We start from the raw sequence: 27,529 nt of genomic DNA, 5'->3' as shown, positions 1-27,529 counted from the left end.
CCTCAATCTTGTCTCCATTACTTTTACATTTTCATGGCTGTAATTTTGTGAGTAATTTTCATTTTCAGCTTTAAGTGTTCATTCTCTTTTATATTAAATCTCGAAAACAAGCAAATATCATAATTGTTAAGCATGTTATGTTGTTCGGGGCGTTTACATCGCCAACAGCAAACACAATGTTTAGGATAGGTTAACTGTAGGTGATAGCCTGGTAAGGGCAGAAAACTGTGAAGGAAGGCTGGTAGACAAGCACCAAATGGTAGGAGATGACAACGGGCAGATACAACTGAGATATACTCCACACACAATGGACAGCGAAGTTATAGAACCTACAATCTACAAAAACGAGATTTACTGAGTGCGGGGCAACCTGTCTACTTATAGAAAATTTGGGGCCTCCCAGATTAGGGTTTGCATGTGGGACACTCGAACTCTCAAAGGCCACTGGGCAGCTAGTGTGCATCCTTTGTTTGATGCCCTAGCTACTTTGGGGTGGGATGCCTAGGGATAAAATGGGCTTGAGCTTTTCTTCGAATCTCTTTCTAGTTCCAATTTTAGGCTTGAGAGGAGTGTTGTGCTAAAAATTCATTCCATACTGATTAGCTCAGAACTCAAACAGTAACACAATAAATGCAAACCCTAAATGCAAAACGTAAAAACACAAACACAAATAGAGAAGAGAGAGAACTCTGAAGTAAATGAATCAATGCAGTAAATGAACGAAAGAATGCACAAGATGGTCAAGGACAGAGTTTTCCAACAGCCTGGCTCTCATGGGAGTGGGCTAAGGGAAGGTGTTGATGTGCCTGGTCCACCGGAGACGGATCCCGAGTGCAATAACCAGCAATTGGCGTAGAGGCTAGTGACGAAAAGTGCTGAAAATACAAAAACGACCTAATATAGATGCAAACGCAAATCAAGCCAATGCTGAAAATGGAAAGCAGCACACTGGAATCCACAACACAGTAGTCTCTGGGGCTGGAACTCGTAAACGCAACAATGTAACTACTTGAAGATGATGGCAGTTGATCGTTGGCAACAGTGGGAGGCTAGTCGACAATTGTAGACCACGTAGCAACAGTCGTTGGGGGCTAAGGCAACTAGTGGAAGAGGGCTAATGACTGAAACCTGCAAGACAAAGATGGGGCCTACGTATGGCTACTTGCTAGCATGAGGTTATCCACATAGAGCCTGACAAGGACACGCTCCTAATCATCCAACCAAAAGTAGAGGTTGGGGTCATGATCTAATTAACAAAAGAAATAGTCAATCTGCTAATACCAAGCTCTCAGAGCTTGCTTCAAGCCATAGAGTCTCTTCTGCAAGTGGTACACATGATCCTCCTTACTCAGCACACTAAAACCTGGAGGCTAATTAACATAGATCTTCTCAAGAAAGTCATTCAAGAATGCAAACTTCATGTCCATCCGATACACATCCCAATTTTGGTGGCTACAAGAGCTAGAACAGCCTAAATGATATTGTGCAAGGTGCCATCAACCAAATACTTGGTTTTGTACACCTAATTCACACCGATCACCTTCTGCCTTGCTGGATGTGGAACCAACTCCCATGTTTCATTGCACTCAATTAAATCGAGTTCATCCTACACAGCATGATGCCATGTCTCATGTGCCATGGCCTCCTAAAAAGTGGTAGGCTCTCTATCCTTCAAGATCTAAATCATAAGGGCATAGTTCACACGTAGTGAACACCATACTTCGTTGGATGTGGGATCAACTCCCATGTTTCATTGTGCTCAATTAAATCAAGCTCATCCTATATAGCATGATGTCATGTCTCATGTGCCATGGCCTTCTAAAGAGTGGTAGGCTCTCTATCCTTCAAGATCCAAATCATAAGGGCATAGTTCATACATAGTGAACGCCCTTGCCACTACTACAATTCGGTTGAATGATGATGAACCTACAGTGACTCCAAAAAGGAGGTAACTCTAGAATCCTACATCAATCCTTGAAACCACCAATGTATCACATAAGGCTCCTCACCCTATAAGAGAGGCTAAGGGAACTCCAGAATCTTTGGTGCATCAATATCTAAAAGGAGCTCCCTCTCATTGGGTGAAAGAGACTCCCCCTCACGTAGCTCAATGTCTCTCAAAGAAGAATGTAGAAAGGAAAAAGAAGAATGTGGGAAAGAAAAAGAGGCTGGTGGAGGAGGGAAAGATAAGGGACAAGAAGGTGGGGGTGCCAAAGGATTGCTGATAGGTAATCTAGACGAGAGAGGTGGTGTCAAAGGTGGAGGAGAAAGTGGAGTCAAAGAAGATCCGCCAATCACCATTCAAGGAAGTATCTGAGGTATTGTCCTCATCAAATATATCATCTTGGCTCACCACCACTTTGTCAGTCTTGAAATCGTAGAGCCTATAACCTTTGGTTATATCTAATGTGAATATGACCAACTTAATGCCATGCTAAAACTTGTCAATTTTCTTCAAGGTAAACTCGCCTCCAAGATCAGTTCAAACCCCTCAGACCCTAAAGATAGCCTATTTCTCCACCAAAACCTCCCACTCACCAAAGTCAAAAAATGCATCTAATTTAAAATCCAAAAAATAGGACTACACATATTTGGAGAAGTCGTCATCCAAAAGTATACAATACTTAGCTTCCCGTAAGGAAACTATTTCCTCATAGGACCACACAAGTCGATGTGGACCAACTCTAAGGGCGTATACTACAATGCATATCTAATAGCCACCTTTAAAAAAGGTGTGCAATGTAGTTTGCCCCTCAAACAGCTCAAGCATAAGCATGGAATTTTGGAAGGGAAGTTTACTAAGTCCTCAACAAGACCCTTCTACAATGCTTGGAAAAATGGAATCAAACTTTAAATGCCCATAACGAGCATGCCAAACTTCAAAGTAGCCCCAATGCAAAGAAGAAATGACTGAAAGGATTGTGAGCTTATAAACCCCACTCTCCCATATACATGTCCATAGAACATCTCTAGTGGTAGTATCCTCAATTGTCACCTCTTAGGTGAACACCACATGGGTCTCCATCTGTGTAAGTAATGAACTAAAAGTAGATTGAAGCCTAAATCTAGAATATAGAGGACTTCAATTGTAAAATCTTGTCTATCATGAATAAGTAGGAACATGCCCACTCCTCCAACAAGCACCGAATGGTGATATTGCCCCCTATGTCATGGAGATCCTAGATCCAATCTCAATGGTAAGGCTGGTTACACATCGGGAAAAAACTCCCACCCACCTAAAACACGAAGGGATGTAATGCCATGCAATAAAAATATATAGGATCTATTGAGCTAAAACACACTTTACAGCTAATTAGCATTTTTAAACAGCCCCGAAACATGCTTAATTAATGAAAAACACAAATTTAGTATGTGGTTCAAGAGAGTTTCAATGGTTCCCCAAAAGCCTAATTTTTTGGGGCGCCCTTCAACATCTATAAATAGACAGGCTGCCCACCATTCAGCCTTATCCTTTGGTGCAGGTTTCTCACTCTACCGTGCAAATTTCAGCCCTTAGCCACCTACCATTTGTTGTCCAACCACACCAACTGCAGCCCATCACTATCCAATCCTAGGCGGCCTATTTTCAATCATTGCCCTACTATTGGGAGGTCTCCATCTATTGCATTATTGTCATGTGGATTAATTTCTAATCACATGATTAAGTAAATGTTGCACATATGAGATGTAACTGGGGTTAGAGTAAATTTACAAGCTTGAAACCTGAGAAAATCATGGGATGTCAAAGGCAAAAGTTGCTATAAGTTATACCGCACAGGTATTTGGTGGTATCTGGTGCCAGTTGTTGGCCAAGGTCATTCATTTGGCCATAAGTGTCAGTTGGTGACACTAGAGAAGTGGTGTTTAATGGTACCTAACACCAATCTAATGGTCAAAGATAACACAAAGACACTCGAGAATGGAAGTTGCCTAGCCAATTTAATTATTGATTAGTCAGATTTTTTTCAAGGCAATGAAATAATTATTAGATTAATTTTCAGTATTTAAAGATTGAAAATTAATGTTTAATAATGGATAACGCTAGAAAAACCATTTGGAAAAGCTGCCACTTGTCAAAAATGCCCATGCAAGACTAAAAAACGTCTTTAGAGGCTGGAAAGAGGCATTTTAGTGCATTCAGCCTACAAGAAAGAGGGAGGAGATGCTACTGGTCTGATTTGCAGCCATTGGAGGACCTTCTGAGGCAACCAGGGTCAAGAGAAGACCAATCAACACCAGGTGACTGCATCTACAGGTTGTTGAGACAAGGCAACACTAGTGGCAATTGTTTCTTTCTTGGCTCTTCTTGCATTTCTTAGCTTAGCAAGAAACAATCCACTGTTGCCACATCGTCATGTGAAGCTGAATACAAGGCAGCTTTCACTACCACAGTTAAATGCGTATGGCTTAGACGTTTGCTAGCTGATCTGGATGTATCTGTTAACGGAGCCTACTCCTTTGTTCACTGACAGTCAGAGTGCCATTGCAGTGGCACGGAACCCAGTGTTTCATGCCCGCACGAAACACATTGAGATCCATTATCACTTTGTCAAAGAGAGGCTACATGCAAGTGATATCAGCCTTGACTATTGTCCTACCACCAGTAATGTGGCAGACATCTTCACCAAAGCTCTTCCTCGTGACAAATTTGAAGCATTTCGCGATGCTTTAAATTTGATATCCTTTGGTGGCGGATGATCCTTGTACTCTCGATCACTCTTCACTCCAAGGGGGTTTGTTGGGTATTTGACTCATTTGTTGGGTATTTGACTCACGCCTCACTTACGCCTACGCTCATATGGGAGTGTCGGTGATCAGTAGGACACTGGGGCACTTTTTACTCTCGGTAGGAGAGGTTTTTTCCCCCAAACTTATAGTCTTATTTTCGTATGTGCTTATGTGCTTATGTTACACACTTATGGGCACTTACCGTGTGTCGGGTGTGAACATCCCCTACAACCCTAAGGTTTAAGGGTTGTACTTTGTACTTTCATTCTACACTCTTTCAGTCTATTGGATTGGGTGTCGTGCTTCACTCTGTCTCTCTCACTCTCACACTGTCTATTGCACTCTCAGCTGCATCTCGATCCTATCACCACCTTCACAGGTTTTGCACACACTGCCAGAGGTGAGCCATGTGGACGAGGAGTGTTGTACCAAGGCCCAAGGTCTTCCACCTAGAAAACCACTGCACACCGCTATGATTGCCTTCACTCTGGCTAGCCCGTCCAATAGGGCTACGCCTCCTGCTACTGCATCATCTGCTCCATCTACCCTAGTGGCTACTGGATATGTGGCACACGGACAGTCTCAACAACCTATCTCCTTCACTACTCCTGAAGGATTGGCTGATTGGTCTACTAGCAACTCACCTATTGCACTTTACGTATTCATTCCTAGGGCATCCACTGCACCTTCTAGGACCACTTCCCTGTCTCGCCGTACGTGATGGTGGCCACACACTTAGCCTTTTCTTTTTTAGACCTCCACTACATACTTACATACTCATTGCATTGCACTTAGCTTTGCTTTCTTTTATTTTCAGTTTTGTTTTTTGGAGCATCTTACTACTCACCTCTGTGCTTGCAGATCTTGATCTCTTTGCAAGGTTTTGTATTTCACTATAGGATTAACATGCAAGCTTGCACCAGTCCTTTCTAAGTTGGAGACGGGAGATGCTCGTCGTTCCTTTCATGGTTCCATCTACTTGGAGTTTTGCTCTTCTACCAACATGGAGGCTTCCCCTCCCACAGCAGATCATGCAACATCTCTCTTGATGTTATCATGGCAGTAACTCCTATCCTTGCTCTTCCAGTAGGGATGCTTCATCATTTTTATCTACATGGTTCTCAGCACCAGTCCTTTCACTATAGGATTAACATGCAAGCTTGCACCAGTCCTTTCTAAGTTGGAGACGGGAGATGCGCGTCGTTCCTTTCATGGTTCCATCTACTTGGAGTTTTGCTCTTCTACCAACATGGAGGCTTCCCCTCCCACAGCAGATCATGCAACATCTCTCTTGATGTTATCATGGCAGTAACTCCTATCCTTGCTCTTCCAGTAGGGATACTTCATCATTTTTATCTACATGGTTCTCAGCACCAGTCCTTTCACTATAGGATTAACATGCAAGCTTGCACCAGTCCTTTCTAAGTTGGAGACGAGAGATGCGCGCCGTTCCTTTCATGGTTCCATCTACTTGGAGTTTTGCTCTTCTACCAACATGGAGGCTTCCCCTCCCACAGCAGATCATGCAACATCTCTCTTGATGTTATCATGGCAATAACTCCTATCCTTGCTCTTCCAGTAGGGATGCTTCATCATTTTTATCTACATGGTTCTCAGCACCACATGAAGACTGACATTCTCAAGCTCCTCTTCCTTCTTTGGCATCGACATCCAAGTTGAGAAGGGGTTCCTACCCTTCTTGGTATTCTGCAGATTTTGGCACTTGTCTTCAACATCGGCCTTTCCCCCCCTGTTGTACTTTTCTCTATGCATTGCATGATTTCATCATCTTTGTGCTAGGGCACTTGGACAAGTGAACGATTTTCCCATGAGGGACACCGTCCAAGTGACACCTGTTGCATGTGTATTCTTCAACATGCAGCATACTATGCATCCCATTGTGTAGAGCACCACTAGACAGATCCTAAGTTGTTTCCATCAACGAATTACACCACCATCCTTCATCACCTTTTCCTCGTCATCGACATCCTGGAGTGGTTGGGTAAGCTTGTATTGTTTTGTGATGTGTTGGGTGTACTCTTGTCTTCTATGTCATTGTTACTTAATCATCCGCCACCCCTAAAATTAACTTTTCGCTGCAACCCACAAAAAAAAAAGTTCAATGTGATTCCATCCGCTTTTGTAGGGCTTGGTAGGCAATCAATGAGCACCCTTTGTCCAATGCTTTGTCCTCTCTAGGGTGACTACTTGGACTCCCTTGGTAAGATAACCATCACCTTTGTAGTCTTAGTAGGCCACTCGGTAGCCGACATGCGCCCTTTGACTGATGGTCTGGTTACTTTGGGTGAGACACCTTGGAGCACACATTGCAAGCCTTCCCGTTTAGACTCAGTTTTGGGCTTGAGAGAGGGTTTGAGCTAAAACATGCTTTACAGCTGATTAGCATTTTTAAAAAGTCCCAAAACACGCTTAATTAATGAAAAACGAAAATTTGGTGCACAGTTCGAGAGTGTTTCAATGGTTCCCCAAAACCATAACTTTTTGGAGCACCCTTCAACATCTATGAATAGACAGGCTGCCCACCATTGAGCCTTATCCTTTGGTGCAGGTTTGTCACTCTACCGTGCAGATTTCAGCCATCAACGACCTACCATCTACTGTCCAACCATCACTGACTGCAGCCCATCACTATCCAACCCTAGGCAGTCTAATTTCAACCATCGCCTTGCTGTTTGAATGTCTCCATCTGTTGTGTCATCATAGCACATAATCAGCCTACGTTGTTAGCGTCTGGTGCCAAGCGACAAGCTGCTTCCATTTCTCCTACTAGATGACTACTGCAATACCTGCATTTTTGCTGTCCAATAGGCCTTCTACATCAGCAAACACCTCTCCTATTCTTGCCTAACAATTCCCTGCCTCAGGTAATCGGTTTTCAACCTTCCTTAGGTGGTACACTACTGTGTTTACTAGATTTCAGCCTCCAACTACTGTGTTTTGGTGACCAGCCTGCTGCCCTTCATGATTCAGCACTCTCTCATCTCTGACTAGTGGTTACTACACTTGGAATCCGTCTTCGATGGACGTCACTCTCCAACACTGCATTTCTCTGCTCTTGGACATTATGTACACTCTTACATTCATTTACAACATTCATTCACTTCAACGTTTCTTCTCTCTGTGTTTGAGTTTTGAGTTTTTGCATTTTGTGTTTTGCGTTTTGCATTTAGGGTTTGAGTTTTGCTAGTCTCTGTTTGAGTCTTTGTGTTTTAGTCTTGGTCATACATGCTATGTTTCCTCAGTGCAAACCCTAGCATATCTTCACAAGTTCCACATTTTCCAAGTTGCAGACAAACCTGGGCAAGCGACATCCCTCGCCCAACATGCATCATCTATTCACAAGGCATATACTAACAAACAAGCCTGTCAATTAAAAAGTTTAACATTTAAGGAGATTTGAGCCACCACCATATACATATAAGAAAAGGGGAAGAATGGTTGGTTTTTGGCAAGGAGGCATTTTGATATTTTTATCAAGTAGTATTAGTTACAAATGAAGAAAACCCAAAGCTTCAAGTGGCTAAAAATTATGCATCTTTTGTGCAAATTTGTCAGTGAATTGGGGTGGATTATAGATGGTTGTTTGATATAAGTAAAAGTTCAAACAAGAGGATGCATAAAAGAACAAAGAGAAGCACAAGCACAAATGTGAATAAGTCACAAACCATGTTTAATAGTAAATACACTAGACATGAAATCAACCGAGGCCAATGCCTTCTACCTGTCAGAAGTGGGTGCAACAATGGAAGTGTAGAAGACTGTTATAATAGACTGCACAACACAAGAAAAGAAAGCAAGAGGCAGGACATTGCAAAGAGATAACTCAAAGATATGCTCGAGAAATGAAATCCATATACCAAACATGAGACGGTTACATACAACAACGAGTCACCAACTATATGGGCATTAGCACTGGCTCCCTCTCTCCAATGGGACCTACTTTGGAAAACTACAAGTGAATGAATGATTGAGGAGAAGGAAGCTCAATAATAAATAGACAAAAAAATATTCCTAAGATTAGATTTGGTCGCACCAACATCAAAATGGCCAAAAATAGCGATTGTCCAACTAAATAATATCAAGCAACCAAAACCAAGGACACACTGTCATGAGGACATGTATTTTTGAAACCTCACTTAACATGTGGATTGATTTTTAATCACATGATTAAGTAAATATTGCACATGTGAGATGCAACTGGGGTTAAAGTAAATTTGCGAGCCCAGGACTCGAAGAAATCATGGGATGTCAAAGACAAAAGTTGCTATAAGCTATGCCATGCAAGTACTTGGTGATATCTGGTGCCAGTTGTTGGCCTAGGTCATTCATTTGGCCATAATGTCAGCTAGTGATACTAGACAAGTGGCATTTAATGGTACCTAACGCCAATCTGATGGTCACAGATGGCGCAAACACACTCGGAAATGGGAGTTGACTCGCCAATTTAATTATTGGCCAGTCATTATTTTTCAAGGCACCGAAATAATTATTAGATTAATTTTCAGTATTTAAAGGCTGAAAATTAATATTGAATTATGAAAAATGTTGGAAAGACCATTTGGAAAGGCTGCCAATTGTCAAAAATGCCCATACAAGACTGAAAAACGTCTTTAGAGACTGAAGAGAGGCATTTTTATTATTCAACCTGCGGGAGAGAGGGAGGAGAGACTACCGGTCTGATTTGCAGCCATTGAATGACCTTTTGAGGCACCCAGGGGAAAAAGAAGACCAATCAACAGCAGGTGACAGCATCTACAAGCTGTTGAGATAGGGCAACAGTAGTAAATGATTGATTTTCTTCACTTCTTTGCATCTACATGCTGTTGTGGTAGGGCAACAGCTGCATTTGACTGATTTTAAGTCATTCTTCGCAACAAAACTCTAAATTTTCTCTCTCTACAGCTTCCCCTCTCATCTCCCAGCCATTTCATAGCCTTGCTCCGAAGATCTCAGCATTTGGACCCTTGGAGGCTGAGAAATTTCAGATTTCTCTGCTATAAACCCTAATCTGCAAGCAAAATTTAGAGTTTAGCAGTAGCCTCAGAAAATGTGCCAAAAATTGGCAGCTCCAAGACTTGGATTCAACAGGGCTAAAGTTGTTTTTAGCCTATTTAAGTGGAAGGACCAGCAAATAATTGAATTTGGGGCATTTTCCATCTCCATCAAAGCAGGTGAAGGCCAATTGATTGCCCAAATCAAGGGGCAAATCAGATTAAAGATTTGCTGGTGCTTTTGAACAGCAAGGGGAGTTGGAATACCGAAAGGAATTGGGAGAATCCCATTGTAATCAACTTCTTCTTCAATAAAGCTAAAGAAATACCGAAAGGGGCACCAATTTTCGGGCCAATCGGGTGTGCATTGTCCAAGATTAGTAGGGAAATTTGTATTTTCAGATTTGCATTAATTGTTTGCTGTTGTAATTAAGTTGGAATCAGGGATTTACCACCCATCCATGGAAGGAAGGCTGGTTACATACACTCCCTCTCGCACTCTCTCTCTAGCTTAAGAGAGCCGTGAGCCATCACCACATCACCTCCACTAGAAAGCAACAAAAGGAAGGCAACCAAGTCGTTCCCCTTGTCAATAGTAGAAGACTATCCCTTCCATGCCTTGGCCTTCGCCTTAGCCGAAGGATTTGAATCAGAGTTGGAGGAGAACAAGGATGACTCATCCAAGGAGTTTGTATCTTGCTTCAGCTTCTTCTCCTTCCTCCACGAAGCCACTAACTCTTTACAATCCTTTCATAGGTGTCTTCTTTCCACAATAATAGCATTGTGCCTTTTGACTTCTTTTTCCTCTCTCCCCTCTCTAAAGCTGCAAATGCTTGATCATGGCCACCATATCGAGATGGAAGTGTTGAACTAAAAATGCATTACATGCTAATTAGCCACATTAAACAGCCCCAAAACAAGCTTAACTAATCAAATTACTCATAAATAGACAGGCTGCCCACCATTCAATCTTAATCTCATTTTTGCACCTTGTAGGTGCTTTCTCTCTACTATCCACACCCCATTTGCGGAGGATATCTTAGTTTGAGCTGCTGCCTACTATTTCCGATCATCAAGCACCTAGTGTCCAGCCTATCTACTGCTGTTCATGATTGTTTCCAGCCTTCCAACTTGCTGTCCAGCTAGACAACTGCATTCTGCACCCTGTCCAGCTGCCACGTGGCCTATCTCCTACATTTGCAGCTTGTATGACCAGCCTGAATTTGCATTTTGCTGTTCCTAGAGCCACTTGACCTGCCACATCATCATTCACCTATGTTTTGCTGCTCTTGCAGCTGTCTGATCTACCACATCATCCAGAAAGCTGCATTCACCAAATTTGTTGCATCGCTAGGCTGCCGTATCATCAATACTTGCTGTGTTTCCTGTCCATCTACACCAACTGCCTATGTGTCACTCATCCAATGATCATAGAGCTGTGTTTGCTAGTGCCAAACATCTTCAGAGGCTGCCCACTGTATTTCAAGATTTGTCAAAGTACGACACACTCCATATTGTCTGCCCCAATCCTAGAGAGAGGAGTTTAGGGGCCAATTTTCACCTTGCATAGTGTGTTTGCTGCATCGAGCACTATATTTATTCATTATTCAGTTTTCTTTCATCTTCTATACTCATTGTCTCAATGTTAACCCTAACCCCAACTGTTTCTTAATCAATCTATGTGTTTTTTGTACGATTGTATTCGTTGAGCATTTCTTTACATGGTATTAAAGCTAGGTACTCATTGAAGAAACCTAGGCCCTTGATCAAAAAGCTCCATCTTCAAAAACAAGAACAATAAAGGGGAGATAACATCAAATACTTTCACAACAACTCAATCTCCAAAGAGCCTATGCTGAGAACTAAGGAGATGAGGACTAATCAGTCCCTGCATGCAGCCAAAGGCATCAATGGGCACCAAATCAAGTTGAGATGATGGCAACACCAATATCGGAGAGTGTCTGAGAGACGGAGTGGGTTGAATCTGCAAAAGAGTGATTTGCCAAGTGTGGGAGGTGTGCTACATTTAGCCACCTCCACCAAAAACTAGCCAACTACAGCAGATGAAGGTATGATTACAATAAATGCAGTCTAACTATATAGAAAAAATGAAAAAATAATGACAATCTCTCCCAGGCAATCATGGACCAAAAAAAAAGTGACAAGTGTCAACCAACTGATAAACCATGGAAATGTTAGAGGTAGAGTCATCCCCTAGACAAGCAGTCGAACACGTTAGCAAGGTACGGCAGTGCCACATCAGCACAGTACGGCAGAGGACACGTCAGCATGCGTGGCGGCCACGTCAGCACAGTACGGACGCCACATCAGCTGCTGTAGTCGGACAATCTGCAGTCGGACAGTTTTACTGCAATTAAATGCAGCCGACTTGGTGCTAGGGATTTTCTATTTTTTGGCTATTTATAGCCAGTTTGTGGCACACTCCAGTATTCATTATTCAAATTCTGATCTTGAGATCTGTTGGCTGAGAGGGCTAATGGAGATCAAGGTCATCAAACCGGAGACACACGCAGATATTTCCTCTGCCCCCGTGTATATTTCTGTGCTCTTATACAGCATACTACACTGCAGCTTTTCTGCATTTACACTGTCTTCTTTTCTCTCTCTCTCTTCTCCCTGTGTTCACTCTCGCTCAGTCTATGTCCTACGCTTCCACATCGCTGCACTCTAACATGTTATCAGAGCGGTGAAGATGGATTGACTGAGGGCTGAGCCTATCTGAAGAGGAGATTTCAGCACGACACAAGGCTGCGTTTCCAAGATTCGAGGGCGAGCGAGAGGGCTGCGCATCGGTTCAAGGCTGAAGCGAGAGTAGACGCGCGAGAAAGGAGTCCAATCGGTGAATTTGCTGCAGGTTATTGCTGTTTGAAGGGGAGGAAGGCTGCATTTTAGGTCTTCCATTGCAGATTTTACCTTTTCATCGCCTCCGACGAGTGAAGAAGGTACGAGCAGAGACGAAAACAGCCCTACCAGGCTGCGTTTACACAGTCAGAGAGGGCTGCTTTTGTGTTTATGCAGGCATTGTAGGTGAACATGTCTACAGAAGCTGATTTGGAGTTCCAAGCGATCACGGACAGGAAGATGCCTGTCCTACCGACTCCTCCATCGGATCAGAAGCTTGATGGTGACAATTACCGCATCTGGCGGGTAATGATGTTGGCCATTCTAGAGTCTTATGATTTGGAGGAGCTTGTGTTGGAGGAGATCAACCGGCCCTCGGCGCTAGATGAGTCCAAACTCTCTTCCAGTGCTCGTGCGGAGTTGACCAAGGCCCAGTCTCATTGAGACAAACTGAATGCCAGGATTCGTTCTTTTCTTTTTCTGTCTTGCACTACAGCCATGATAGCTCACATCGAGCACTTGTTGGTGGCTCGAGAGATATGGTTGGAGCTCGACCAAATGTACAATCGGATGACCCTGATGAAGAGGATTTCTTTGGAGATGCAGATGCGGACCTTGTCCGTGAATAAGTCTTCTTCGCTTCGGGAACACATCAATAAGCTTCGACAGCTTCAGATACACGTTCAAAATGCGGGGAAGCCTATTTTCTCCGAAGACATGGCGATCACTTTACTGTCCCAGTTGCCACCATGATTTGGTACTTTTTATTCCGCCCTTATTGCTTCAGGGCGGGAGTCAACTCTTCGGTGGGAAGAGTTGGTTCCCATGGTCTTGGACCAAGAGGAACAATTGAAGGAACAGAATGCTTCCAAATCGGAGGCATAGGTTGGTCAAGCCTCTCAAAAGGGGAAGGACCAAAAGAAAAAAAAGGAGGACAACAAATCCAAAAAGGACAAGGAGAAGAAATCGACTTGCCATATTTGTGGTAAGACCGGTCATTGGAAGAAGGATTGCCCCGACAAAGACAAGAAGGACACCAAGAAGAAGGACAAGAATGATTCTGCAACCGTGGCTGCATCCTCATCAACTGCTTTTTTACACTTAACAGTCATTGAGGACTCTACATCGAAGACTTCTGATGCTGCGATGACAGCTCCCCAAACTCGAGAGTGGATTGTGCACAGTGGTGCCTCACGACACATGACTCCTTCCGATGGTGTTGCCCATTTGCGACCTTCGCATGGGCAGATTCTCATTGGAGACAGCTCTTCTATGTCTATTGCTGCACGGGATGAGATGCAACTTATTCCAGATGGATGTGGTGGTACCTACACTTCTGAGGTGTTGCATGTGCCAGGCTTGGGATATCATTTGCTTTCAATCCATAAGATTTGTGCTCTTAGCCTCTTGGTGGAGTTTGACAGCGATACTGTTCGAGTCCTTGATCGTGGATCAAGGAAGGTTCTCTCTGGAGGATATGAGGAGGATGGCATCTACAAATTGAAGTCTTCTACAGCTCTTACCTCTCTTCTTCTTACCTCTCAAACACAGTCCGAGCTATGGCATGCTCGGTTTGACCACTTGAACTATGAGTACCTTCGGAAGGCGTCGCGAGAATCGTTTGTCCGAGGTTTGCTGGATATAGTGGTGAGCCATCAGCCATGTGTCTCCTGCATTCGTGGGAAATTGCATCGGAATGCGATTCCCAACAAAGCTTCGAGGTGGTCTACTTCACCCATGGAGCTTGTATCTACGGATCTTTGTGGCCCGATGAGGACCGAGTCCCTAAAGGGGAGCTTATACTTCATGTTGATCATAGATGGCTACAGCAAGATGACTTGGGCCTATTTCTTGACTTTGAAGTCGGAGGCTTTCTCTCACTTCAAGGATTGGCTTCTCTTTGAGGAGAACCGTTCTGGCCGGCGACTAAAGACCTTGCATTCAGACAAGGGAGGTGAATTTATGTCTAATGAGTTTGCTCGTTTTTGTGCAAATAGGGGCATTCACTAGGAGTTTGCAAAGTCATCCCCTGGACTCAAGCAGTTGGACACGTCAATAGCCCACGTCAGCACAATACGGACGCCACGCCAGCTACTGCAGTCGAACACGGACAGTTTTACTACAGTCGGCTGCAGCCGACCTGGTATTGGGGCTTTTTATTTTTTGGCTATTTATAGTCAGTTTATGGCACACTCCAGTATTCATTATTCAGATTCTGATCTTGAGATCTGTTGGCTAAGACAGACTGTGCTCGGGCTAACGGAGATCGAGGTCATCAAGTCGGAGACACACGCAGATATTTCCTTTGCTCCCGTGTATATTGCTGCACTCTTATACAACATACTGCACTGCAGATTTTCTGCGTTTACACTGTCTTCTTTTCTCTCTCTCTTCTCCCTGTGTTCACTCTCGCTCAGTCTATGTCCTACGCTTCCACATCGCTGCACTCTGACAGGAAATGCACAATAAATGTGCCTAAAATAGAAGAAATGCACTCTAGAATGCCAGAGCTTCCATGTCTCTGTCAGACTCTGACAGGAGCTCACAACCAGGAGATGACGGACTGATGTGACTAAAATAGGCAAGCTAACAGATGTGAGTAGATCAGAATGTAGAGAAGATAGTGGTGGGATGGAAGGGAGTTGAGAAGTGTGGTTTACTTGCTCAAATGAAACAAATGGTGGAGATATACCTGATAAAGGGTATCTGCTTCGAGAGCCTCCTCTATTAAAGTTAACATACTAAAAATCATATGAATCCTGCACAACAAAAGAAGAAACAGGAGAGGGTTTTGGCTCATACAACTCAAAAGGGTTATACGAACCTGACATAAGGCCTAGCGGAGATAAACGAGATGAATCACCAGACGTGCCGAATGTCATAATCCCTCCAAGATCAGAGAGATGGCCATTCTCACCAATCGGTCCTCCAAAGGGAATAGTAGCACTCGTTGGAGTGTAAACCAAGTTGTGCGTGATGCGGAAGTACTCCTCAAACTCTTCATATGTAAGATGACCAAAACGAGAAGAAGAAGATGGTAAAGGTAAAGGTGTGTCTACATCCTCCTCGAACCATAATGCCTTCTTAGAGCCTCCAATGATGGAGAGGCCTAATAGGGCGTCATAAGATCCGAAGAAGAAGCTACCTAAGACACTAGGAGTCAAAATCGAGTCACATGTGAGTCTCGCACAAAGACTAGCCTCCACAATCACCGCAGGATACTCTTTAAAAGAGCACCGGCTCTGATACCATGTGAAGATATGCTAGGGTTTGCACTAAGGAAACACAACATGTACAACCAAGATTGAAACACAAAGACTTAGACAAAGACAAGTAAAACTCAAACCCTAAATGCAAAATGCAAAATGTAAAAACCTTAAAACTCAAACACACAAACAAACACAAAGAGAAGAAACTCTGAAGTGAATGAAACTGTAAATGAATGTAAGAGTGTACAGAATGCCCAAGGACAAAGCAATGTAGTGTAGGAGAGTGATGTAGGACAGTAGGCTGGTTACCAAAACACAATAGTCGAAGGCTGAAATCTAGTAAACACAGCAATGTACCACCAAAGGCTAAAATCTGATCATTCGAGGCAGAGAACTGTTAGGCGACAATAGGAGAGGTGTTTGCTGATGCAGATGACCTACTGGATAGTAAAAACGCAGGTATTGCAGCAGTCACCCAATAGGAGAGATGGCAGCAGGCTGCTGTCTGGCATCAGATGCTTAAAACGCACGCTAATCAAGTGCTATGATGACACAACAAATGGAGACCTTCTAACAATAAGGCGATGGCTGAAAACAGGCCATCTAGGGCTGGATAGTGATGAGTTGCAGCCAGTGTGGGATGGCTGAAATCTGCACAGTAGAGTGAGAAACCTACACAAAAAGATGAGATTGAATGGTGGGCAACATGTCTATTTATAGATGTTGAAGGGTACCCCAAAAAATTAGGGTTTTGGGGTTCCACTTCTTGAATCGCGCACCAATTTTGTGTTTTTCATTCATTACGCATGTTTTTAGACTGTTTAAAAATGTTGATCAGTTGTAAAGCGTGATTTAGCTCAATACTCCCCTCCCTCCACCAAAACCTGTTAGATGATGAATGACAGATGATGCATGTGTGTCAACTGCGAAGGAGGAGCTTGAAATAAATAGGCTGAAATAATACCATAAATGATGTCAGATCAGCTAGCAATAAATGCCATAAACACCATCAAAATGACCCAAAAAAAAAACCTAAAATATCTAAAATGTGCCCAGCCCTCTCTGGCATGCATAGACTCAACCATGAATTGACATATCTGCGAATAGTGGCCTCTACATGATAACTCAGCCGACCACCGAGGACTCAGTTCCACCGCTTCTAAGCTTTAGCTGCCACACAAAAGCCTATGAACAATGAGCACCTTTGGCATGCCATTATCGCTTCAAACACCTCGAGTATGACTCACTCTATGAGCTGTCACACCATCAAATGATTGAGAGTCTTCCACACCTTAAATTGTCCAAGGATGTTTGTCCAGCTTGTCGAGTAGGAAAATAGTACCATACTCCATTCCCTCAATAGACCACACATCAAATTGAGGTGCCTCTGAGATTAATTCATATTAATCTTCGTGGGCCGACACCCACTACTACTCTTAATGGAGCGCTATACTTCTTTTAATAGTGGATGATTTTTCTAAATACATATGGATGTATTTTCTAAAGTGTAAATCTGACACGTTCACCTATTTCTCTTCATGGGTACTTTTGGTGCATAATCGAACAGGTCATTGTATAGGTTGTATGAGAAGTGATGGTGGTGAGGTTATCTCCCAAAAGTTCACTAAGTGAGTATTATCAACGGCTTACCCCTAGAATGGAGTCATACAGTGTAGGCCACACTCTTTGCTATTTAGAGCAAAGCTTCCTAAGCGCCTTTGGGTCAAGGCTATTAACACTTCGGTGTACATCCTCAACCAGTACCTGACTGCATGTAATTCCTCATATGATCCCCTTCGAGGCATTTTTTGACACTCAATCTATCATTTCCCACTTCAAAGTTTTTGAGTGTCATGCTTACACGCACACTCTTCATGATAATATAGAAAAGCTCACTCCCTAAGCTGATCTCCTAATTTTTGTTGGCTATTGCTCTTAGGCAAAAGCCTATCATTTGTTCAATCCTCAAACTAACAAGGTGATTGTTCAAAGAGATGTCATTTTTTATGAGAGGGATATTGTACATACCACTGCATTGGCCTCTAATCTGATTCCTTCACCTACCATATCGGAGATAGTGTCATTTGAGCCACATCTACTACCCACTCTTGACCCACCTGCAGAGTCTTCAGTACTCGAGGGGGATCCTTCCACCGAATTCCACTCTGAATGGCCCTAGAAGATCTACCCAACTTGCACCTAGTGTATCATTTGTGTCTATCTTTACGGCAAAGCATATAGTGCATTATGAGCCGCAGGAGACTCTAAAGCATCCCCAATGGCAAGAGGCCATGGAAAAGGAGCTTGAGAACATTGATCCAAATGAAACTTGGACCTTGATGGATCATTCAAACCACAAGAAAGTCATCAGAACCAAGTGGATCTTTAGGACTAAATTAAAAGCTATAGGAACATTGAACAAGCACAAGGCTTGCCTTGTACTACAAGGTTTTTGAAAAAAACATGGCATAGATTATGAGGAGACCTTTGCACCCACTGCAACATTGATATCATTTCATTTGTTAGTTGTACCAGCCACTCATCACAGTCGGCCGCTCTATCAAATGGATGTCAAAAGTGTCTTCCTGAATGGTTACTTGGAGGAAGTCTATGTGAAGTAGCCTCCCAAATTCCCTTCTACAGAGCATAAAGACAAGGTATTTCATTTGCGGAAAGCTTGTTATGGGTTGAAGCAAGCACCGCGCTCCTAGTTCCACAGGATGGATGAGTTCCTTAGAAATCATGGCTACCATTCTAAAGTCATAACCCCATAGAAACACGGAACAGCCTAACGTGTTCCAAACCCTCCGAGGAGGTGAAACGGCCAGGGAACATTCCCTGCCGTTCCCAAGGTCGTTCCCTATCGTTCCTTGTTTGAAACGGCCGTCCCAAGCCTGTTGACCAAAAAATTACGTTTTTTTCAGTTTTTTCTTTTTGCTTGTGTCGCACTCCTTCTACCACATGTTCACCCATCTACATTGCCCAATGTGCACTCTCTCTCTCTCTCTCTCTCTCTCTCTCTCTCTCTCTCTCTCTCTCTCTCTCTCTCTCTCTCTCTATATATATATATATATATATATATATATATATATATATATATATATATATATATATATATATATATATATTCAAAGTGTCAAGACAACCCACAAGCCAATCAGGAGTCCATGCAAAGTTCAAATTTGATGCATTATCAACTCTTACAAATCACAATCAAATTTCAGCCTATCCTCAATTCCAAGGTAATCAACCATTTATATTGTCTAATTTCAAGGGAAATCTGGATAATTGGGATTCAAGGCAATTTGGAGCTATGGGGGTAATCAAGTCAATTTTGGGACATTTGGGACAATTTGGAGCATTGAAGGGTATTGGGGCAATTAGAGGGTCATTCTTTGGGGCAATTTGGGTCATGCAAGGCATATTTGGGGCACTTAAGACGTGTGTCGTTCCCCCCGTTCCTATTCCCCAACCTTGGACGTTCCCCCCGTTCCAAGGAGTCCCGTTCCCCGTTCCACGTAACTATGCATAACCCAAACCTATATGTAAAAACCACTTAAGGGGAAGTCAACTATATATGTTGATGATCTATTTATCACAGCCTCACATTCTACTATTATAGCAGATATAGAGCCCCATCTTTGTTCTACATTTGAGATAACTGACCTTGGCCAATTGTCCTACTTCTTGGGGATGGAGATAGTTCAATCTGCAGATAGTATTTTTGTCTCACAATAGAAGTACGCCCTTTAGTTAGCTAAGTAGTATTGCACTAATTAGACACAACTTGTGGCCACACCCCTTGATCCCACTACCAAGCTTTCTAAGGATTCCCTAGGTCAGCCCTTCGAAGCACACTTACAGGTCATTTGTAGAAAACCTCTTTGGTTGATTTACACTAGGTAAAACCTTGCATATTATGCCTCATTACTCAATCAATATTTCAATGCACCTAAGATGTCACATTGGATTGCTTGCATGCATGTGTTGAGATATGCTTAAGACTGGATCAAGTCGGCCACCATCAAAATGGCCAAACATAGCCATCAGCCAGCTAAATAATGCCAAGTGGCCAAAATCAGGGGCCAATAAACTGGCGCCCTATGACCAACACACAAAAAGAAATGCACAGCCCACAACTACACACGCAGACTCACTCATGAGCAGACTAATCTGCTAACACTATCATGCACATATTGCAATCAACCCCTATACTAGAAACATAAATGAAGGAACAAATGTTGGATAGATCATAGGTCTTTATACATAGCCACAGGCCTTAACCACCCAAGAAAAGGCACAATGGTGAGCACTTTCCCTAATGTCCCTCTCTGAGTCACCAAAGACAGGAGATGACAAATACTGCGAACACCCTGTTCTAGGAGGTTCAACTATTTGAAGCCAGACTAAATTCTAAGAGAACAAAACTACAGAAAAATGCAGAGCCTCACTCTAGAGATAATGCAGCTGCTGGTCCAAGAGACATGACTCCTGTGATGTGAATTTCTGGAAAATTTGCAGGTTGTTAAGAAAATACAGCTGCTCTAGTGCTCTTGCTGGTTCTAGATTCAGTTGATGTTTTATGCTCAACTGCTTGATTAACTGCTCTCTGCAGTAGTATCAAGTACAATAAAGGACCTGCTATCATACATGCACATACACTCATCAATACATCTTCATCCCTAAACTCAAAGTGTAAGTATCTCTCTATTCAGTGATCCCATGGAGGTTTTTACAAGCTAGTAATACCCATGCATATTGTGCCAACATCTTATTTATAACAGAGGTTACTATAGATTTCTCTTTACAACTACAGCTAGCCATGAAGCATAAATTAGAACACATTACCCTGACCTGGATAAGGAGGCGTCCCACTACAGATCCTTTACTTGATGCCAACACACCAAGGCTGTTGCGACTGCATTTAAGCAGTGCCACTACATCTACATAAAGAATCAATTGTAAGAGCAAGGTAGCTACAAAAAGTTGGCCATTTGACCAATGAAAAGAGGAATGTGAAAATAAAAACCAGCACTACCCTGTATCGTGTTGTTGACTTGGCTTTGACTTTGGAAGTAGCATGAAGCTTCAGATAAGAGCCGGTAAAAAAACTCTCTTTGTGTTGCTTGCTTTCCCTCTTCAAGCAATTGATAGCATAATCTTACAACCATCCAAACTGCTCCACAAAACACCACTTTAGTGCAAAATAACAGATTCTACAGGTGGAATTTGTTTTGAGCAGGCTGTACCACGTCTATCTACAAATCCAATAATACTTGATAGCATGAAAGCTCTAAATGCATTTACCATGCATCCGAAAGACCTACCGGTAGCGTTAGTGAAAACTACATGTAACTTCCAGGTGCACAGAGAGTTTCATTGCTTTGATTGAAGACTCAAGGTTTGTTTTACCGAAAGAAAGGCTCCTTGAAAATGTCACCTCCTGTAGAAAATAATGTCTTTCTCGAATGTGGAAAACAAAATACCTCTAACAAAGGCTTTGGCGTGCTGCTTCTTCATGAATGGCCGACTGGAGACAGAATGGGAAAGGAATAAAGTTTCATCCCCTTCAAAAAATGCTGGTCGGCAGTGACAATTCTCAGGCGTTCTGCTAAGCTGCACACTCATCCTCTTGCTTAGCAGGCAATCATGATCATGATGGTACTGGAGAAGCCTTGAGGTTCCTCTCCGTTATGGAGGCCAACATACCAAGAATAAGTCCATTACGGACGGCTCTGCAGAGACCAAATGCCTGAGGAAGCCGAGGACTAGGGATTGGATCCTCACTCGGACCTGATTTATCAAAAGAGCAACGGCAAAGCTTGTCGTCATAAATTTGATAAAAGGCCGAAACGCCTGTACGTAACCTTATAAACTTGCTGCTTCGCAACAAAACTGGCGTACGAGGAACAGAGAGAGAGAGAGAGAGAGAGAGTGTGTGTGTGTGTGTGTGTGTGTGTGTGTGATCGTATCCATTCTAACTCGTGCATGGAGAAACAAACTACTAGCTGGAGAGAGAGAGAGAGAGAGATGACCTCGTGTGCAGGGACGATGTCGGCGGTGCAGGCGAGCTCCACTGCATGAAACGGGGTGCCTTGGCGGAGAGCAGCCATGGATTTCACCTTCGAATTTGTACTTCTTCAACATGGAAATGTTAACGTGATTACATATTAGACACTACGAGTTTTGTAATGCGTTTTTTTTCGCCTTTTGGCGGAAATTTCTTCGACGGGATTACCGTGCCTTACACCCGAAGGTAAGCACAACCTCGAGCACTCTAATTGTGAAATTCGATCCTCAAACCTGTCACAAACGCACACGCCCAACCAACTGAGATGCTGCTAGTTGGTATAAATAAAGACTACTAGCCTCCTTGCCAATTGCGAAGCTCGCATTTCTATGCCCGAAGGAAAGGTTGCTTCCCTTTGTTGATACAACATAAACGATGGGCTCCACATATTTTGATATATTTATTTAAGCTACTTGAAAATAATGATACGAGTGCTTTTTGAGTCAAATATTTCATACTTTTTTATTTCGGGCCAATGGATATTATGAGTGGAAACAAATTAAGAGCCATGTCACACACACGTGAAGAACTTAACCAGGGCCTTTTTCATTACATAGTTAACAATGGCCATGCACTAGCATTAACTAGCATGGTCAATGATCGAGGGTACCAATGACCAACAATACCCTCAAACTTAGTTGTGTACTCTCTCTCTCTCTCTCTCTCTCTCTCTCTCTCTCTCTCTCTCTCTCTCTCTCTCTCTCTCTCTCTCTCTCTCTCTCTCTCTCTCTCTATATATATATATATATATATATATATATATATATATATATATATATATAGCATCTAGTCGAATTCCATCATGCCTCTGCTTCCTACGCTCTCATGAATTGGTGCATCGACCTATGCTCTCTCTCTCTCTCTCTCTCTCTCTCTCTCTCTCTCTCTCTCTCTCTCTCTCTCTCTCTCTCTCTCTCTCTCTCTCTCTCTCTCTCTCTCTCTCTCTCTCTCTCTCTCTCTCTCTCTCTCTCTCTCTCTGTGCCAATTCTCACCTTCACCTTAGCAGATTGAACCTTGCTAATTACATTTTGAGTCTCACTAAAGTTCTCCCTCTATCTCCTTACCTATGTTTACATATGCAAAGGTAAATGCATAGACCAAACTGAATTCTGAAAAATACATAAACCTTTCTGTATTTGGGAGACAAACTCACATGTGCTGTCTACTTATTCAAATGGAAGACTTTGACACCTTTTCTACAATGTCTAGAAACTCCTTTGACAAAGAAATCCTAGATTCAATGCCTCTTAAAACGCAGTTGTCATCCGGGGTGTGCAACACAAGCTTCACTTTGATTGCCTTGCTCCAAACGTTGTTGCTAATAGTTTTGGGGAGGGCAATGGAATTTTGCCTGCATAGTGTCAACCATCTCAAAGAAGAGAAGAGTGATGATGAGGAAGCTTTTATTCTCCAACAACTATTGCCAATTTGGTGTGCTTCAAGTGCCACAAAGCAACGACAGTTCCAAGAGCTTCTAGTGTCTTGGTATATGAAACCAACATCATCAATAATTTGGTGTAATTGCTATGTCTCATATGCCCACATAGATGATGCAAGATTTAGGAAGGGTTTTCGCTTCCCCATTGCCTTGTTTGAGGTGTTCTTTGGTCTAGAACAACATATGACGAGGATGTATTCCTTTTGCACTTCTCAAAGGTTCCTGGCAAGATATTCTATGTCAAAAAAAAAGTACTAATTGCTATAATTCTTCGTCTTGCATCTAGCATGAGATGCATTGATGTATCAAAGCATTTTGGATGCAGTCAATCCACATTCTCTAAAATAGTCTATGACTTCGCATCATCCTTGGGAAGAAATGGCCGACACTTTGTTGCAGTGGCCTCAATTTGAGTCCAAGTTGAGTGAAGTGAAAGAAGGATTCAAAGCACTACATGGCTTTCCTAAGTGTTGTGGGGCAATCGATCCTATGCATTTAAAGCTTGATTTGTCTGCACCAGAAAGTGGAGTAGACTAGTCCAATCACTATGGCTACTACAATATGATAATGCAAGGAATTGTGGATGCTAACATGCATTCCCTTCACATCAATATTGGATGGCCAAGTTTGGCTCATGACAATAGAGTGTTAAGCAACTTCATATTCTTCAAACTCTATCACGGGCAAAAAAGATTGATAGGTGCTCCCTTTAAGTTTGCGGAACTCCACATCAAAGAGTTTATTGTTGGTGATGGAGGATACCCTCTTTTGCCATGGTTGATCACACTTTTTCAAATAGATGAGCTCACTAGTGACGAAAAGTGTAGCTACAACTACATGTAGTCATCAACCAGGATTATTCAAATCTTGGTCTTCATTCATTGCCAAAGATTATAAATGCATGTTGTGTTTTGCACAACATTCTTATAGACCATGAGGAGGAGGTGGTGGCGGAGGTCATTTACCACTTTGATTTGAATGATCCGCTTGTTGACAACCCTCATCTTTACTACATCAATTGGGACGATGAGGTGTTCATTGCATCTCAACGTTAGGAGGGGGAGCTTGTACAAAATAATCTCATGGAGTACACAAACCTTATGAGAGAGGGCAATGATGTTTAGGAATCTTAGCATTCTACTCCATTCTTCATCATTACAAGGTGGAACCCCTTTCATTATCCAAATCAATCAAGTCTGTTATGTTCAAATATTGCCTTCCTTGCACAATGTAGTTCTTTTGCACCATTTGTTTCTCATCAAATCTCGTGGCTTATTGTTTTGGACATTGTATTTCATTTGCTAGAATCTAGAGGTTTACAAATAATTATGTTCTTAGTACAAGAAATTGCATCACGCTTTATTATTAGCACTGCAATAGCGGAACCTTCTATTGTGCACATGTGTTTTTCTACTATAACTTAATGAAATATCTACATTATTGTGTCCACGTTAAGACGATGTATTATTACTGTACATGAGAACCATTGTTCCTAAAAGTATTCAACATCTACATGTTTGAAATTTCTCAATGCTATTGATTGTACACAAATACATTACTTTTTACAAATATATCAACCTTATTCCGCATGATCATGTGCCTTGTTTGAAAGCATTTTGCATTACAAAAGCTATTTGTTTTATGTCAATGCAACTACTGAGATTGTCTATACGAATTTCATCATGCATCTTCTGAACAATGATTTTTGCTTCGCAAACAACTTAGTGTCCACCTCGAGTGAGTAGTCTTTTTCGTATAAGTGGATTGACAATATTAGACGTATCGTATTTCACAATAGATATTGCAATGTTCCAAAGACCCTTTCTCTTTTCATGTTCTAGACCAACCATGTGGGACCATGTTTTTAAAGTTGCTTTAGCCTCATGAAGGGCTGAATCATCAAGGACTTTGATGGAGTAGCTATTAATTCATAATGACCATGACCACCATCATTGCAAGGTGTAGTAAGATTATCGTGAGATATGAACAAACAACCGTTTCATGCAACCAATATACCAGCAAAATAGATTATGGAACCACCATACAATGATTCATGTTGGGGTTTCATGGCAGCACATCAACGTGGAAGTATGTAACAAAGATTACATAAACATCGAACCATTCTTGTATTTGAAATATCAATTCTTTTAGATACGTCCATGATTCATGCATTTATACCAACACCATAGCAAGTAATGACTCTACACCATGTGTTTTCGAGAGAAATATAACTACATTCATGCCATTTCATTTCTACGCATTCATGGAATATCTATATAGCTTTGTTTGCACACAAGTCCTTACCTTTTTGAACAATTGTTTTTGTCATCCCTCCTACCATTTCTTTGACTGCATTGTTCCTTAGCTTGAAATAACAAATATTGGATGGGAGTTCTTTGTTAAAAACCCACCAGCTTTTAGACTAGATAGGTTGTTCCCTGGAAAGATGCCCCCTTTGGGTTGAGTTTAGGCTTCAAGGGAGTTTATGTATGTTCAATAGACTTGTATGTGCATTCCCCATGTGCTTTGCACGAGCTTCAATGGAAGTAAACCCCTAGCTTTGAGAGAAGACCATGTGATGGAGTTTATTGTTGGCATGAGGTGCTTACACCTTCTTTGATAAGTACAACATTCTTGTATATGATTGTTGCTCATGACCACCATGTCATGGTACTATTAATGCATGCATGGCTTAGGCCTCGTGCATCCATTGCCATGTTGGGCCCCAAAAATCTTAAAATTTACAAAATTTCTTTTAGCAAAGATGCAAGTGTTTGAAGGGACCTTTCATGTTTTAAAATCAATATTATCTACCAAAGTAGAGTCACCATTGCAAATACAAGATGTCTACACAAAGATATTGAGTGCATGGACCTCTTTAAGCAAAATGCAATAGACTTGGAAGCCTATGTAGAACTTAGACTGATGCATTTGAGAACAAAGTACATTTTGTGTTGTATAAGATGTTGCAAAAAACTTCAGCATTGCAAATTTTTCAATATGTTTGATGCGAGAGAAACAAGACACTAGCATTTGCCTAAATCTTTAAGGACACCCCTCACTTAAATTCCTTAGAATCAAAGGCCAACATAGCTTAGCATGCAATGCAACCATGCTTTGATTTTGAAGGATGCAATTATTCTATGTGCACCACACACACTTATCAACCTCACATAAACATTACAAACATTGTTCTACACATCAATTTATGGTTGCATCCATTGAAACCAATTTGAGCAAATTTATTGACTCCAATACTATGCAAATAGTGTGTTTCCTTTGACATTCGCCATGTGAAAAGTGTTATTGTAGAAATTATAACTATGGACTGGAACAAATGTCATCATTTTCTAGATCGCTACTTGCTTCCTACATAGATGCAAAAGGGAACCAAGTTACAAGCAAGACATGACAAGTTTGTAACGTAAATTAAGGCCAACCACTGTGCGGTCAATGTCTTTATTTAGGTTTCTTGATTTTCATAATTCAAATAAATTACAATATGCTTGATTTTATTGTATGCAACCATACACACTAGCAACTACTTATTGTTGCTTGGTGCTCTGCTTATGCGTTGATGCATCACCATCATATTAGCTACCACTCGAATCTCGTATTCTTTGATACTAGGGATTATGTCGAAGGCGTCCATGTAGCCTACAACCACTAGCAAGCACAAAGTCAACATCTCCACATTTGTGTAATCAAGATCATTCTCACATTTTATTAAATGTTCCATTATACATATCACTTGCCAAACATACAATGATGCCGAGACATGGACGTCCCCATTTGCTTCATTCACCATTCTATGAAGGTTGAACTTTGCCTGCACCAAAGTGTTCTACAATGCTATCTCCTCAGTAGTTGCTTCCACACACTTTGAAGTAGTTGCCATGTCTTGCCATATAGGAAAAAAACTTACGCTTGTAAGTTAATGCATTATCCACATGTTCACAACTAGTCCACTAGATAAAACCTTAAGACACAATTTACATTCACTTTAATAATTTCCACTTATACAAAACAACATTATAGAGGTTGGAAATTAAAAAGTTGTATTCAGTGGAAGGAATTCATGGATTCAATAATGTGTATCCATTATAATAGAAGATAAAGTACATAAGATTGCCCAAAACATGGTAGAGGCAAGACCAATGGATATACTGTGAATTCCTAAAATCGATCTTCTACTAGTCTATCAATAGAT

The 27,529-nt window shown here is 41.9% G+C and overlaps 1 protein-coding gene across 6 annotated transcripts in view; it reads right to left on the bottom strand.

The window, feature by feature from the left end:
• SPO11-2 (sporulation 11-2) overlaps nucleotides 1-22,161 on the bottom strand; it is a 28,126-nt gene extending 5,965 nt beyond the window's left edge. For 2 of the 6 annotated variants that reach the window (XM_087700874.1, XM_087700879.1), the window contains exons 1-5: nucleotides 21,847-22,161; nucleotides 21,521-21,604; nucleotides 21,298-21,427; nucleotides 20,850-20,987; nucleotides 20,660-20,754 (exon numbers count right to left, since the gene is read on the bottom strand). In XM_087700874.1, the coding sequence (XP_087557000.1) occupies nucleotides 20,660-20,754; nucleotides 20,850-20,987; nucleotides 21,298-21,427; nucleotides 21,521-21,604; nucleotides 21,847-21,924 (525 nt within the window). In that variant the 5' untranslated portion in view covers nucleotides 21,925-22,161. The other 4 variants (XM_087700877.1, XM_087700878.1, XM_087700876.1 and 1 more) reach the window with 3 other exon arrangements.
• Between the last annotated feature and the right edge of the window lie 5,368 nt (nucleotides 22,162-27,529).

Source organism: Lygodium microphyllum, chromosome 19, assembly GCF_053477565.2.
Source record: "Lygodium microphyllum isolate KBCC chromosome 19, Lygodium_microphyllum_v1.1.10, whole genome shotgun sequence".
NCBI lineage: Eukaryota > Viridiplantae > Streptophyta > Polypodiopsida > Schizaeales > Lygodiaceae > Lygodium > Lygodium microphyllum.
This window is presented reverse-complemented; position numbering and strand designations above follow the sequence as displayed.